Source organism: Anthonomus grandis, chromosome 22 (genome assembly GCF_022605725.1).
Source record: "Anthonomus grandis grandis chromosome 22, icAntGran1.3, whole genome shotgun sequence".
Classification (NCBI taxonomy): domain Eukaryota; kingdom Metazoa; phylum Arthropoda; class Insecta; order Coleoptera; family Curculionidae; genus Anthonomus; species Anthonomus grandis.
Genome location: NC_065567.1, coordinates 11132463 through 11150259, shown reverse-complemented (window position 1 = coordinate 11150259; position 17797 = coordinate 11132463). Strand labels below are relative to the sequence as shown.

The 17797-nt window shown below is 30.4% G+C and overlaps 1 protein-coding gene across 10 annotated transcripts in view; it reads right to left on the bottom strand.

Moving 5' to 3' along the window:
• LOC126749129 (catenin delta-2) overlaps positions 1–17797 on the bottom strand; it is a 51055-nt gene that overhangs the window by 31446 nt on the left and 1812 nt on the right. For 6 of the 10 annotated variants that reach the window (XM_050458782.1, XM_050458780.1, XM_050458784.1 and 3 more), the window contains exon 2: positions 3714–3799. Coding sequence is in view for 3 of the 10 variants with exons in the window: in XM_050458777.1 (XP_050314734.1) it covers positions 3535–3566 (32 nt within the window). In the remaining 7 variants the exon portion in view is untranslated. Of the gene's footprint in view, positions 1–3534; positions 3605–3713; positions 3800–17797 lie in introns of all 10 variants that reach the window. The other 4 variants (XR_007664903.1, XM_050458777.1, XM_050458776.1 and 1 more) reach the window with 1 other exon arrangement.

Below are 17797 nucleotides of genomic sequence, written 5' to 3'. Positions count from 1 at the left end.
ATGAAAATTTCAGCATGTATCTCAGAAATAAAAGTTAGCTCATTATTGTTTACAGCATTAAAATTTTGATGAAAAAGTAGCACAGTTATTAAGAATCGCAAGATGTTTCATGAAATAGTAAGGTAGTCCTATGGTTGAAACCTTTGGTGTGACACTCAAATTACGAGACAATTTTACCCCTAACCAAAACTGTTTATTTTACTCTCGACACCTGTTTCGCTAACGTTGTTTGCATCTTCAGGAGAATATTAAAAGTAAACTAGAACTACTTACAAATAGTCTTATATACTAAAGACGTAACTAATAGAGCGGCAATGCAATGAGGCATAGACGAACAAATCTTAAACACTAACTAAACTATACAATTGACTATAGGGGATTGGATCTTTATCGAACAATTGTTTTTTATTTTTGGATATTGCTAAGCTTTCGTATGCACCTAATTTTCTATTGTTATTAACTGGTTTAAGTAATTTTCTAGTTCTCTGTCCCTACAAAGTGACCAGCATTTAAAACATGTTCAGCCAAACTTGCCTTTTCAACTCTTACACATTTCATATGAGCTATATGTTATTTAAACCTGAAATTAATTGATCTTGTTGTTTGTCCTATCTACTTTTTATCACAATCGTTTCGTAATTTGATTGTCACACCAAAGGTTTCAACCATAGGACTATTACGATGACTTCAAGTTCAGCGAAACAGAACTTACATTTTAAGGTCAATACTAGTAATTAATGCATGTCTGGTTTTTAAAATCTTGCAAACGCCTTTCAGTCTTTCCCAGGTTTATTGATGTATCTTTTAAAAGTCAATCTCGTTTTGCCAAAGGGGTTGAAGTTTTTGCTATGCAAAAATGGTTAGATTTAGAAATTAAACATTTATAATAATTAATATAATTAAACATAATTTAATATAATTAAACATTGTATAGTAAACGTGGCATTTTAGAGTTAATGGCATACAGACTTTTTAAAAAACTTCTACTTTTAGACAAACTGATTTAGAGTATCAAGCGCAGAGCCATTTTCAAGGAAACATATTTGAATAATGTATAATAATAATTGTTATGTTCTTAATAAGGGTCTTAACTTTGCACCAGTTTCAAACTGAAAAAAAAAACCTGGAGGAGATTATAGTAAGTGTTGCATCATCAATTCAGTACTTTCCAGAGTCTTCAAAAGATTTTGCTAGAGAACAGATTCGCAACCAAATTATAAGAAATCTTGCCAAATCAAAAAACACATCAGGTTCTAATATTGTTAAATGACTGAGAGAAAAAGATTATTTCTAATTAAAAGTTTACAAGGGAAAAATGAGTTGATGATCTTATTGAAAATGGCCCATATAAAAATATTTCTAAAAACCCTTTATCAAAAATGATCTTGCAGGTTAAGAGATCATTAAATGATTGCAAAAACATTGTTTCCTCTTCAAAAAATTGAAGTTAAAACTTTTAAACCCAACAAGTCCAAAATGATATTGTTTACCAACCATCCATAAAGCTGGAAATAAAATGAGACCATTTGTCTCCACTATAGGATGTCCAAGATTTCAACGTTTTCAATAGAGCAATGTAAGACATTGAAATTACCTTATGAATGTTTTTCAGTCAAAAACAGCCAACAGTTTCTTTATAATATCCAAGAAATAATGAAATTAACAAAATATTTTTTAGTATAACAACTCGTACTCTTAACAACTGGAAGGTACAGCCATGGGTAATTCTATTTACAACCATGGGTAACCCCCCCCCCCCCCCCGTTTCTTAGGACAGTTTGGTTAAGATATGTTGATGATGTGTTTGTGTTCCACAAAAGCAAATGCAATATTGATAATTCGAACAAGAAAGAAATAACCAACTTTTATTCTTAGATTGCCATCAGAAATAATAATTAGTTAGAATTTGATATTTATAGAAAAGAAACAAAAACTTTTAGATAGATAACTAGTGACTCTAACCATTGTTAATGGCTACCATACATTTTTTGGGTACATCGTTTGGTCTCATTTCCTCTAAGTAATAACAGATTTAATAAAGAAAAAGCAACAATTCAAATAATTGCTAGGGTCAATCAATGGTTATGATGATATGATTCTTGATAAGCTGATTAGAAGACATAAGTTCAAAGTTCTGATCTGAAAAACTCTACATTTCAAAAAGATGAAAATAAGCATACTTAAGTTGCAATACCATATGATTCTAACTTGACTCTTAGGTCTAAGAATGGTCTATCAAACTTCAACCAAGTAACGAAATCTTTTAGGAAATCCAAAAAATAAAATAAAGACCCATGAAAAGTCTGAGATCGATAAGATTAATTGCAAAGTTTGGCTGAACATGTTTTAAATACTAGTCACTTTGTAGGGATAGACAATTTAAAATTACTTAAACCAGTTGACAAAAATAAAAAATTAGATGCATATGAAAGTTTAGCAAAATTCATAAATCAAAAAACCATTCTTAACAGGGATAAAAGTCCAATCCCTTATTAGTCAATTGTATAGTTTAGTTAGTGTTTGAGTTTTGGTTAGTGGTAAAACTGTCTCGTAATTTGAATTTTAATAGTTAGACAGATAACCTGCTATTACAACCAGTATGGAATAGTGTATAGCCGCGTCTTTTAGATTACGACATATAATCAGTGCAAAATATGCAACAAGTCTTCAAATTTCAGTATCAGTGCAGTGTCAGTGCAATTTTCCCAAACGCGCTTAAGCCATGAATTATGGAAAAACAGAAAATTGACATAAACAGAGAATTATTTTATTATAAAAACAATCAGCAATCAAACAAAGAAGAAGTGAATCAACTATACAAATTATTTGCACTAAAATACACTTAAGATCACAAGAAACTTTAGGCTTTCCTTTTATGTTTGACAGCTTGTAACATGTCCATATCTGCCATTTTAATGCAGGCTTTACTTCTTGCAATACATACCGAAAAATTTAGGAAAATTCAAAGCAGAGATGGCAAAAAATCAGAAAGAGGAAGGCATAAAAGAAGGAATAGTCTCACTTGTCACCCTCAAATTTAGTACTAGTAAATAAGCAAAATATAAACACTGCTGATTGCAACTAGCTAGTATATATTTATATTATTATTAAAGATAACACAAATGGTCCAAATTATAATCTGGTTGATCAATTTATATTATTTATTTTCAAGGGATAATCCTTAATATGTAATATATTTATGGCATTTGATATCAGGAACTATATTTATGAAAAATTATTATAATTGATTTAATGGGCAACAATAATTTGACTGATACAACTTAATAATCTTTTGCAAAATTACGTCAATGATGGATAAATTGAATTAAAGATTATTAAAGGCGTTATTTTCCAATATAGCTAAATAAAGCAGTAAAGCTTAAACCTGTACCGACTAAAATTTTTTATCAATAAATTGCACCAATAGTTCTTAAAATAGAGACACCCCTTTACATCAATTAGCAATTTTATGTTCTAGGATAAGGTAACTCAGCAAATATAATTACACATATTAGTTAATGGAATATTACTTACACACAATTATCCAAAAGTTGGCTAGCTGACATTTTTGATGCTGTGTGTGTGTGTTAATATTTAGTTTTCCCTGTGTGACAACATGCAAATACAAATTAGTGATAGAATGAGTGAAATAAACTAAAGCTAGAAACTAAACATGTAGAAATTTAAATAGGGAAAGAAAACAAAATAATTACTTTGAAGATATATTTCCTGGGTCAGTCTAGTGGTTGAGCTTGGATTTTCTGTCCGGGAATGATGCGCCACATTCGGCAAGGCAAGTCTGCAATAAAAAAATAACAATGTTAGAAGGAAAATGCAAGAGTAAACAAAAAAATTAAGAGTATTTTTATGGATGATACATAAATAATGCATATTTTAATTAAGCAAGCACATTCCTTGCTTGCTTAATATACCGAGTTAGCAATGACATTGATGACCTGTGCTAATTGCATTGAGAAATATTTTTTATTGTTTTTTCTCCTATTCGGTTCGTTTGTTATATCATCAGGTGTATATAATACGCGACTATACAGGAAATATTAACTATTGTTAAGTCCCATTAACATCTGGAATTAATGCATAAACCTTTAAAAAAAAATCGAAATTTTTTTTGAATGCTTATGAGAGTTATTGTTTTTAAAAAAAAATAGCATTAGTTTAATAATATAACAATTTATAATACGTATTAAAATATATTTTAGATATTACTATTGAAAAATCATGAAGTTAGAGCATAATGATATCTATGACATCGCTATAGCAAGTACTGATGTGTTCGAGGATATTTTATTCAATATCTTTTTTTTTATAAATTTTGTTGGTAGTAATTGGTATTGTCAAAAAAAAATTAAATGTTTGGTAATCGCAAATATTGTTGTCTTTAATTGTTTCTTTTCTTTGATTCTCGGCGATATACCTTGCAAAGGAATTAGGAGTTGGAAGAAGTTGCCAACTAATGATGATTCTAGTAAAAGTATTCTCGATTAATGTTTTTTTTACCAATATAAACTGAATTTAGTAAAGGCTCATAAAGTAACCCTTATTTTAGAATGTGGCGCCTTAGGAAACGTTTTAAAATACTATAATACAAATCGTCGAGAGTCGTGAACTTCAAATGTTATACAAACTTCGAGTTGGGAAAAACTTTGAAAACAGTGAAGTCATTTATGTAATGCTGGAACCAAAATTACATTATTAAAGTGCAACAAATATATTATTTAAGAATTCTACCTTCCTACTCTTTGAAAGGTTATAAATAACTTCTATTATTAAGTAGTAAAAGGAATTTATTTTAGTTATAAAATTGTTATTCTTAGAAGTGTTCAAGAATGATAAAGCTGGTGTACTCATTAATTTAATACACAGAATATAGGCGTCTTGCTTACAACCTTCAAATAAATATTTTATGAAAAACAAAGGAAATAGGACTATATAGAATACTGGACTATACTTTGCCACCCCACAATTTCTGATTAGTCAAATCAAATCAAACCAGGTGAAATGATGGTGATATTTTGTTGACTATAAAATTCTAACATGGTATATAGCTTAACTCTATGTGTTAACTATGTCTAAACTCTATTATCATAGTGATTGACAATTAACGCTAGGTGTATATGGGAAACAGGCAGTTTCAGTTTAGTTTTTGTCAGAAAATTTCATTGCTATGTGAACAAACCTAAAATTAACCTGTATCCACCTACAATATTCTCAGCACTCTTAACTTTCAAATCTTTAATTTTTTTATTTGGACACACTATATCTTATTTCACATTTTGATTTTCTTTTACTTACTGAAAATTGTGTAATTTCTATAAGTAGTAATTTTTGTTCAATTTATCAAATATTAAAACTTATTATTGAAGTTGACATTTTTAAGATATATATTAATAACAGAGTGAGTACGATGAGTACTCACATGGTACTAGGTGATTGCTTCTAATTATAAACAATATATACACTACCGCTCAAAAGTATTTGCCCACCATGTATTCTTTTTAATATTTTAAATTAGATACGAAATCTTTATACCGTATATATGCTTAAACAGCATACCTATCAACTATGGTTCGTTGGAAAACACTGAGTATTTAAAAATAGTCTTGCAAATAACAAACAATGTAGTGAACATATGCACTTCTTCTAAAAAACTAATCTGTTTACAGCTCGTTTCCGATGAAATTTGAAACATTTAAAGGTGTTTAGTCTTCAAGAATTGATTTTGTGTAACATGGGTAAGTAATTTCGCTTGCTTATTGACGATTGTCACCGTTTCTTTGCTGGTTTTTCAACATTCGTTAAAATGGCTAAAATAAAAGAGTTATCGGTAGAAACAAAAGGTATTATCATTGGACTTCATAAGGCTGGAAAGACTAACCGTCAACTTTCGACGGATTTGGGAATTCCAAGGCGGAGTGTCGATTATAATGTTAGGAAATTCACCAGAGAAGGGACTATTAGCAACAAACCTCGATCGGGAAGGTCAAAGGCAACAAGTTCAAAGAAGGATTTAAATATTATAATTACAAGCAAACGCAATAGACGCCTTACCGCCCCTGAAAGCACAGCAAAAATCAACAAGGAGCGTAAAAAAGCGGTCAGTGTTTCGACAGTAAAACGGCGACTTTATAATGCTGGTCTTAGGACGTTTAGCTGGATCGAAACCGCTACTGAAGGATGTTAATAAAAAGAAAAGACTTGAGTGGGCCCAATCACACAAAGAATGGACCATTGATGACTGGAAGAAAGTTCTCTGGAGTGACGAGTCGAAATTCGAGGTTTTTGGAACGAAGAGGCGAGTTTTTGGTCGCCGTTATGCCAATGAAAGGGTCGCTGAGAACTGTATGGTGGCCTCAGTTAAACACGGTGGTGGTTCGGTGGGGTTGTTTCGGAGGATCTGCAGTGGGCGATCTAATTAGAATAGAGGGAATTCTTCAAAAAGAGGGTTACAAAACAATTTTAAGTGACAATGTACTTCCTTCTGGAACTCGAATAATTGGGGAAAAGTTCATCTTTCAACATGACAATGACCTCAAGCACACGTCGAAATTGTGCAAGCAATATTTAGGTCAATTACAAAGGCAACATCTTCTGAAAGTTATGGTATGACCCCCACAATCACCGGACCTCAATCCTATCGAATTACTGTGGGATGAACTGGAAATCATGCGCGAAAATCATGCTCCACATCAAAAGAAGACTTGTGGAGGATCATCCAAGAAGAGTGGCACAAGATACCTCAGGAAACTTTGGACAAATTAATAAGAAGACTACCGAAACTCTGTGAGGCGAACATGTAGATGAATCCAAAATTTTATTTTCTTAAATTTAATTAATTGAAAAATGTATTGTTTATATTCATTTTGTTATAAATAAACCATTTCATAAGAATAACTGAGGGGTTTATTATATTTAGTTATAACTTTAAAACAGTCATATGTGGGCGAATACTTTTGAGCGGTAGTGTAAATCTTACCACAAACTAAAACGGATGTACCAAAAATTATTATATGCATCCATTTTTCTAACTGCTCACATATTAATCCAGGCATGCTATAGGAAATTATAAGCAAATTATATCAAATTAGTAAAAAAAAAATGTTCTAAATACTTAAAAACCACTAATTAACAAAACTTAAAATAATTTAGACGGATGTACCTTATACAATATAGCGAGCCATTACTACAAACTACACGAAAATGAACAGTTTTCAAGTAAATCCTAATTCTGACGTTCCCGCCTTTTATATGGGCACGCTTGTTGCTTGTAGCCGAAAGCACCAGCGGGAGAAATATGGCGCATTTTCAGGTTACTTTAAAATATTGGACTAAAAATGCATTAGAGATTGCCTACTTTGGTTTGAAAAGCGATTTAAAGAAATTGCTCTGTCGTTCGAAGATGACGTTTCTGAAAACTTTTTTCATTTATAATGCATAAAAACGCAACAAACACCCACAATAATACAATTAAACATTTAATTTGCAAGCAATTTTAAATTAGATAAAATTATGATATAAAAACTGTTTTCCCTTGCTATTGGTTGAAGTTATCTGTTTTCATCCATTTTACACAATTCCACAGAATAATAACACCAATAATACAATGTACAATTAGTGAAAAATAACGAATGAAAACTACAAGCCCTTCATTCGATAGAGTATTCAAATATTAATGCTGAGGAAGATGTTATATGAGAAAAAAGGCATTCTTACATCAAATTTATAGGGAAAAATGTATAGAAATATGTTATGTTTCTATACCATACCATAAAATATGTATGTTTTATGTACATATATCTATTATCTATGTCTATATGTTTTGTGTATTTACAAAGCGCAACCTTATGCAGCAAATTACACACTTTTTGCAAATTTTAAAATCAGACAGAAACAATAAATCCTGTGTTTGGCACTAAAAGAAAATCATGTGCTTTGCAGGATGACAAAACACAACAGATCTGTGGGGTTTGTTGAAGGGGGGATCAGGTAAATAACTGTTTCATATGTTTCAGGTATATAGTTTTTAAAGGTTTAAAAGACTCTCTATTCATTAATATTTATAATAAACTTACTGACTGTAATATCCTATTTGTTTGTTCTATAAATAAATTGATGGCATCCTTAAAAATTTGCACAGTACGGATATTGCAACATATTAGGACTGCAAGATAACGTTATCATTCTAATTAAAAAAGCTACATAATTGCAGACTAATAATTCACTGTAATATAGAGTGCATCCATAAAGTAGCGGATAAATTCAATAAAAATGAAATGTCCGTAGCGGTCAATTTTAATATTTGGGTTAGGGTTTTTCTACGTGGAAATTGAAGATATGACGTGATCAATATTTTTTTTAAATGGAAACTGCTAGTTTAGTGACATACACATAAGTATCCTCATAAAAAGTAATCGAGGGGAGTTGAATCTGGCGATCTGGGTGGCCATTCAATGAACCCTCATCTACCTATCCAACGATTTGGAAAAACTTGTGGAGGGACTCCATCTTGCTGAAAAAAAAGATCACGTTGGTGCAGGTCGGGTTCTTCCAAATCCGGATACAAAGTTACCAGAGCGGGGATAAGATCATTTTGAAGAAAGTCCAAATACCTCTCACCAGCGAGAGTGTCATCAAAAAAGTAAGGTCCTAAAACTCTTCCTTCCACATTGACCTCACATTGACTTTTTGACGGTGTTGTGACTGTGAACCAATGACGGTTTTCGGTCGCCCAGTATCGACAATTTTGTCTGTTCACATAGTCGTTTAAGAGTAAATGTTAATTCGTCAGAAAATATTATCCGTTTTAAAAAATTATTGTTATCATTACATAATTGCTGCATTTGCTCGCAAAATTCATTTCGGCGATCAAAATCAACTTCCGATAGCTGTTGAAGTAAGAATGTCAGTCAGGATGTCACTGCTTTCGCCTCTCAGAAAGAATAAACACCACTTGCAAATGTAAAAATACTTCAAATAGTTGCACCAAAATACATTCACTTTTTGACACTGACAATAACAACAACTAAAAAGTTAAAATACCAACATTTAATTTAGATAGGTATTTCTTTAATTTTACATTTTATTATAATTTTTAGTTCAAAATTGCTTATGTAACCACTATTCATTTGTACCATATCCTTTGTAAAAAATGCCTTCTTTCTGATTCTGCATTAAAAAATGGTGGTTTCCAATTTAAAAAACATATTGATGACATATCTTTTTTTTGAGTCACCCTGTATATTTAATTTCCACATAGAAAACCCCTAAACAAAATATTAAAATCGACGGGTTCGGGCATTTTTTTCAGAAACGGTCCATTTCATTTTTATTGAATTTATCCGCTACTTTACGGATGCACTGTATAATATAATATGGTTGTAAGCCTTCCCAACAAAAATATTGCAAATAATACAATACATACCAACATTGACCGCTAAAACCAATGTTCTCCGAAAAAAAATTCTCTATAGTTTTATGCTCTAAATAACAAATTTCCTAACATTATACAATAAATACAAGATAACATTTAAAAATATTTCGATTTACACTCACTTAAACACAGAACAAAAACATCAATCAACCTTTACTAAGTTTACTTTGTTAATATTTGTTTTTCATACAGTTCTGGGCCTATCTTAAAATGTGTCATATTTTATGTGTAACTTTCAACAACTCATATGACAGATAACCTTAAACAATACAGCTGTATCTTAGATAAAGCCGTTTCCGCGTAACTTTAAGGTTTACTACTATACCCTTTATACAGGGACTTTTTTTGATAATTTCATTTATAATGAGTGAAAATACAAACTGATTTGTTAAGAAAGAACAAATTAATGATAAAAATCTCTATCTCTTGTTATGTCTTTTGACTTAAAGTCAGTCGGAGATTTGTATTTAATGGAAACTCTGATATTTTTTAAAAGATTTTTTTTCATAAATAAATTTAGGTGAGCTAACTAAAACCATTGACATAAACAAAGTAAGAACTAAATTTGTAATATAATCTCTAAATCCTGTGATAGAAAGAAACATCTACCCAGTTTCTAATAAAGTGAATGCAATGTAAAATAAATGGAGCTCTCTAAGTCCAAAACTATTAACTATACATGTCCCAGATTATCAAGTCTTGTTACTACAAAGAATATATTATATTGAAAGTTATAGACAATATACAAGCCTAACATTACACTAACACAAAGAAACTAAAGAATTGGCGTGTACATGAAAGAGTTGCAACAATGCAATAAATAGTTTTTATTATTTTTAATATTTTCATTCATTAGTCATTATTTTCTAATAAATAAATAATAAAAGTGTTTAACTTGTTCATGAGCAATTGGACAAAATTTGGTTACCATAAAAAAATGTAATAAATTTGAAAATGTGATGTTTTCACACATGTTTTTTTTCAACAAATTACTTGACAGTTGATCAGGCAAAATTGGTTTACAATTCTCAAACATTTAGAATTGATTTATCAAAAAAAATGTTGTAATAGTGTACCATCATATTTCACTATAAGCATAATCAAATATGATGGTATATTATACTACTGGAAAGGTATTATTTCCACACAATTCCCATAGATGAAGTAATTAACTAAATACCTTAACATAGGTACACCTTTACAAAGGGCACCCACCGATCTTAAATGTTGAATTTGGTTTTTCAGAGGAAAATTAATTATATTAAGAGACATATACCTAACTGAGATAGGAGTCTCTGTAATAGGTCTGTGATCATTAAATTGATTAGTTAATGATCATAGACAAGGATGTACATGATATTTCCATTTGAGTATAAAAAATGAATGATTGGATCAAATTTCAATGCACAAAAGAACTGAAAACTTTTTATGATAAAGTATTAGTTTAATTGTATGAGAGAAATAAGGCAAATTTTATGTTTCTTTCAATGCTTGACATGCTTCAGGGTAGAAATTAGTATTTGGTAAGCTTTACTTATGCAACATCACAATAAACTAACATGTTCTAATGGCATTATACCAAATATAATAATTGTATGTAACAGGCTAAGGTTAACTTGGATGTGGGGTCAATTAAAATCCAAGCTCTTTAAATCTTTTTTTCTTTAATGCCAATGTTTTGGCCTTCATCAGGGCGACCAGAAAAATTAAAACTTTTACTAGGCAGTATAGAACGGAACATAGCCATTTTTTTTTTTGGCGATTCCATTTAGGTTACATAGTTTGCATTGTTAAAAACTAATAAGTTCATACCTTGTATACTAATAAAAAAGAGAAGAGCAAAACATAATAAACTCGCAAGTCAAGGGTAGAAATTAAAAAAAGGAAGGAGACTAGTTACCACATATTAAAGATATAAACAAAACAAAAGGGTTAGGGGGAAAAATGTCCTACAGGTAGATTTTTTTGTTACTTATTTACCAAACATTCTCTAACAGGAAATTCCTAATAATAAGACAACATATGCTTAACAGATTAAAAGTAATTATACAGACCAATAAATTGGAAAAAACTAAAAACTAAATACTTAAGGCCGCATAGGTAAACAACATATAAAACTTACCAGTCTACAAAAATTGGTTTGACTCAAAAACAAAATGCTGAAATTTTAAGCTCACAATTTCAGAGTATGCTACAGGCAAGAGAGAATTAAATGAAGAGTTTATATATACAGAAATATTTAATGGTTATAAGGTCATAATCATTGCAGCAATTTCGCGTTTGAATGTAGCTATAGTGCCATTAAACAGGTCAATCTCATTATTGCTGTGTAAAATATTAAACCATGAGCAAGCTCAATATAAAGGTACATTTCTTACTAAGTTAGTAGGTCTATTTTCTAAATAAAAGCGAAGGTGATTTCTAGTGTTTATAGGAAGAACAAAAAAGTTTAAGTCCCTAAAAAATGAGGTGCATCAATTTGATAGTTGAATAGTTTAAATAAAAAAAGCTGGCTGCTCAGAATAGTGCAGTCCCTCAGAGGTAAAAAATTAAATCTTTGTAAAAGTAGTTTATGGTCATACCCCCTTGAAGGGTGTATTCCATCAATTTTGAAGCATACATACTTCAAAAACCTGAGCTGCACATATTCTGACCTGTTTATATGGACAGTAAAGTTGGGAAACCACACCATTGCTGCATAAAGTAATTTGGACTTAATTAGGCCACTATATAAATTAACAAGACTGTCCAACCTTTTGAATTCTCTTCTTGATCTGATTATGAAAACAAGAGTTTTCAAGGAGGATTTAACAACTTCATTGATGTGTTTGTGGAATGTAATAATAATAATAATAATAATAATAATAATAATAAGACATTTATTAGCCACCAATACAAAAAAAAGCATAATTACAGAAGGTAATATGATTATATACATGGAATTGAATATTAAAATATTAAACAAAGAGAGCATATTAAAAACAATAGGTTATATAAAGAATTTAGTTAACACAAGTAAGGCAACTAAAAAGCCATGCCTTCAGACTTCCAGAAAAGAAGGAAATGTAGGTTTGTTATATCCCTCATAGAGTCAACATTTTCTAGGGGAGTATTACCTAACCTATAACTGTTATTATTATTTATTATTAGTTACATTATTTAATAAATATCATTGCAAATATTTGAGATTGACATACACTTGCACTTTTTAATATTCAGAGGTAATTTATTTATTGTACACCAGTGTGCTAAAGCATCAATGTCTTGTTGCAATAGATCACAATCCTCTATCGATTCTATTATGTGAATTTTTGAAGTCCTCTGCAAATAAAAGACATTGAGACATAATGGTACCAGTGATATCATTGACAAATATAGAAAAACTTTATGGGGCAAGATTGCTTCCTTGAGGGGCACCACTCAGTGTGGGATAACAATTTCACTTAAAGCCATTGCATTCAATAATGGGAATGATCTTTCAGATAGGAGAGAAAGACTTTTACAAGGCCATGATGGAAACCCATAGATATCATTTTTTCAATGATGATGACCATGGTCTTGGTCCAACCTATCAAAGGCCATTGAAAAATCTAAATACACAATATCCAATTGTCTCCTATGGTTAGCAAATGTTGATTTCATTTCCATGAAATCAGAGCCTTTGTTTCTTATACAGACTTAAGTGTTCCAATATGCTAGTGTTGATTTGACACCCAGATTGGCTCACATAAACTGCATTGCAATCTCTACAGCTCAACAAATAAACTCCCGATTTAGTTAAGATATCTTTCTTATCCTTTAGTTAAAGTAAATTAAATTTATTGTAAATTGTGTATACCTGATCTAGTACATACTATGTTGTAAGAAATTTTAATTTTGGTAATATTTACAAACAAAATAATTATAAAATTTATAAACAATTTAGTTACTGAATTAATTGGCAACCCATTAATAACTGCAATATGTTTTATTGTGTCTGGGATTTTGCAAAGTCTATAGAACTAACTACTAAAAGCAGCAACAGAGAATTGTATTACGTGATCTGTGGATGAAGGTTGTTTGCTTAGTTGTAAATTTCTAAAAAAAAATTTTTCATTTTTTCTAATGATTAATAAGTCTAGGAAGGGTAGTATAATTTTTTTAATTTAATTTGGTAGTTTCTTGTGGGTTTCTTTCTCTAACATGAACTCTATACTCTATTTTATGGTCACTAACATAAGACATGAAATTTATGACTACTGTGATGATGTATCCAATTTTCTTAAAGCAGAGTTTAGGAGAAAAATTCAAAGGGCCCAAAATTCAACATTGCTTGTATGTGGAGGACAAAAGTTTGATCACATCACACCTAGTTATATAATACATAGAATCCTAAAATATAAATTTCACTTTGACCCTCATTTTGGCTTAGTTTTGCATGGTATTCTATCTTTTCACCATATTTGATAGAATGCCTGGTACCAAGAAATATATTTTAACCTTAAACAGACAACCAGATTTTGCATTCCTTCCGAGGGCGTTATTTTGATTGAGGATGGTAATTTGAAGACTGTTTTCCATATGAAGCAGTTGTTTTTCTAAATAACAAGTGTTTATTGATTATCGAACATAATCGGTCTCAGTTTAAAAATCTTTACTCAGGGATTCTACAACAAATGATGCTCTCCTCACTATGGTTTTATTATTGTGTGTTTGTTTTATTTTAATTTTTGACCCTATAACATATTATATGTTTTAATGTTTTTTTTCTGTTGCCTCTTAGGTAATATGGAAAAACTCTTTGTGAATTTTTTACTTTTATGTATGTAATAATAATAATAAGGATAAATTTATTAACCAAAATAATACATGTCTTTTAATATAGATTTTTCAAGGCTAATAAATTTAACTTAAAAACTATTGTAATGACAAATTTGTATACACCATCAGAATTTTGCAGAATTAATTAATTGCATTTAAAATTATAAACAATTAAAATACAAATCATGGAGTGCAAAACTTCATAAACTTATTAATATCATCATGTATGTAAGTTTTGCTTTTTTGTTAAATGTTTTTAGTTTATTTATAGATTTAATGTCCTTGGGCATTTCATTATAGCAATTAGGTGCCAAAAGATCTACAAATTTTAAATATAGTTTTCTTGGAGGTAGGTACTACTAGGTTTCTATTGTTTCTAGGTTTATATTTACTCATGTCAAATGATAATGCTTCACAAACTTTTTCAATTTATTATTCCTATGTATGAACGAAGACTATGTACAAACATACATTTAATGTTAGAAAATTCCACATACAGTGAAACCTCTGATACGGACACCTCCAATAGACGGACAACTCCCTTGAGCGGACATTTTTTTTGGTCCCATTGAAAATACACTAAATTCCCATATGCTTTAATGGACACTCTCTCGGGCGGACGCGGACACCTAAAAGTGGTCCGAAGAATCGCTAAACCTTCTCTTGAGCGGACACAGAAAAACTTTAAACACGCAATCGGGGGTTGCATTGGTGCCAGAGCCTGGGTTTTCCCCGATACGACGGTACTCCTCGCATGGCGCCGGTTTGTCGAGATGTTTTTGTGTTTTGACTGTTTTGTTAATGCATTTAGCTTTAATTTATTGTCGTATCTTCTAGCGTTATTAGCGTAACAACCAATATGTCGTCAAAACGTAAAGTGCTAACTCTTAAAGAAAAAGTTGACGTAATTGAGATTTTTAATAAAGACAAACTAAGCTTACGCGACTTAGCAAAACGGTTTGGAATAGGAAAAACACAGGCAGCTGAGATTATTAAAAATAAGGATGTTTTATTAAGTAAGTTCCACTCAAATATAAATGTGAATGAAAAAAGAAGCTTCCTGAGAGAAGAGGGCAGAAATATTGACAGACAGTGCTATGAGTGGTTCATTAGAGCTTGAAGCAAAAATATTCCATTATCAGGTAACATACTTTAATTATTACACATATTACTGTATATTTTACATGCGCCTATTATCTTTTTAGGTACAATTGTTAAAACGAAAGCCAAAGAAATCGCTGATGCTATTATATATATAGAGAAATACTATCTAAGCTTGATCTTCATTTCCAAGATACTTTGCTCAGCAAAAAAAATCGACAAACGTCTTTATTAGAATATTTTAAACATAAACAATGATCTTAATTTGTACATGTGTTCCAAAATATTTACATATTATTTCTTACAAAAATCTTTATATGTATGTATGTACTAGTTTACTTTATTTTCAGTTTGTTATTTCATAAGTTTTTGTTTTGGCTTGTTTCTTAAGTTTATTTTTTTTGCATAATTATAATTATTTTGTAACCCTAATTATATTGTCATTAAATAATTAATATCAAACTTGTTTAAAAAAATAACATGCTGTTTAATTTTGCTTCTGTGTGGCCTTTTTCCCTTGGACCTCCGTTGAGTGGACACTTTTTGAAGGTCCCATGAGTATCCGCTCAACAGAGGTTTCACTGTACTATAAAAGTTTTCTTGGGTATAACATGTATTTTTTTAACATAATTTTCACAGTGGAGTTTTTGATAGTTTCCAAAGGTCTTAAATTTGTTCTGTAAGAGCGCCCTCATAAAGTGTACCTTAGAAGTGTTTGTACTTTTTCATATTCAATGGTTGGAACTCATCAGAATTTAAGAACTCCAAGACTTTTTCCTCTGTAAGTGGCTTGTTTCATAACAACCAGACAAGAGCCTTTATCAGCCTTAGTGGTCATTAAATTCTATTTTGGTTAATGACTTGAGATGAAACTTATTATGATAACTATGATTTGTTAGAAGAATTAAAAGAATTTTGAAAAGAAAATTAACTAAATTCTCACTAGAAATGTCAGTACTTGGTATGATATGTCCATCTCTACTGCTAGAGTTGCCTTATACTTTATGTCAAAACTTTGTGAAAAATCAAACTAAAAAAAAAATTTTTTTTTTTAAAGTTCATCTGGAGAGAAACTGATATCTGACAGGTTTAGGTAGCAATTATGAAAGGAAAAATAGCACTTACATATTGCAAGCTAATTTGTTTGATAATATAGTTTTACAATTTTTTAGTTTAATGAGAATTTTCGACCAAGACTTGACCTCATCCCTATACCTAGTTGTGAAAAATAGATATTTTAATTTAGAATTGACAGCATTCATTTTTTTATAGTGAAATTTAATTTTCTCCTGGATCTAGCACCCTTAAGGAGAGTTTCAGAGAATTGCAATGCAGTTTATATGGGCCAATCTGGGAGTCAAATTCACACTAGGGTATTGGAACTCTTAAGAGTTCTCTCTTCTTAAGCCTATATAACAAACATAGACACTGTGACATCACGGAAAGGAAATCAACTTTTGCTAACCATCTAGGTCATTTTATTACCATACATGAAATTGACATGACAATACAGAATACAAGTTTTATCAATTTTAACTTTTAATTTCTACCCTTCACTTGCATCATGTAGTTTTTTTTTTATTAGTGAATGAAGAATGTATGAATTTATTGGTTTGTAATTTGAGCATAAATTAGGTTTAGTTAATAAACATCCATAAACCTTTTTATTCCTGTTTCTTTCTTACAGCAGATCTGATGATGCCTACTACAGGCAAAACACAGGTAATGTTTTGACCTTATATTCCAATATATTTGAAACCTGTGACTATTTTTCTTTTTATTGTTATCCGAAACTATGTGATGTCAACCTGGTCAAGTTTTGGAAGTATATTTTAAGAGATGCTATTTAAGTTTAACCAACTTTTTAAGAATTTTGGTGACAGATGGCATATTGGCCTTAATTCATTTACTCTTGATGAACTATTTACCTTTTTTTTTTGTAAGTAGAAGTCCATTCTTGAAGTGGAGTGTAGATAATATAGCAAGTTAGCAAGGGTGGGAAAGACTTTTCTCCATTAATGAAAATGCCAATCTTTTTGTCAAGAGGAATGCATTTTGATGAGTTCACTCATCATCATCAGACTCTTACACTACTGTGATGTTTACATGATTATAATTACAATAATTTTTTTTTCATGTAAACATCACTGTCAGATTCAAGTAAATGACCATGTAAAGTAATAACATTTGAGTTAGTATTCTAATGATATGCTTTTCATCAACAATTTTTTTTAGATAAATACATTCTATTATACACCTTTTTGACTCCATAAGGGCAGCATCACAGCATTAGTCACCCTATAAGATTGTGATTTCTACATTCCTGGATTCACATAAATTAATAATCTTTCCTTCATTTTATGGTATGTAGTGATAATGATGTCAGTCAACTCCAGTTTTATTATAAACACTATATAAGTTATTACAAGGCATATATTACACAAATGT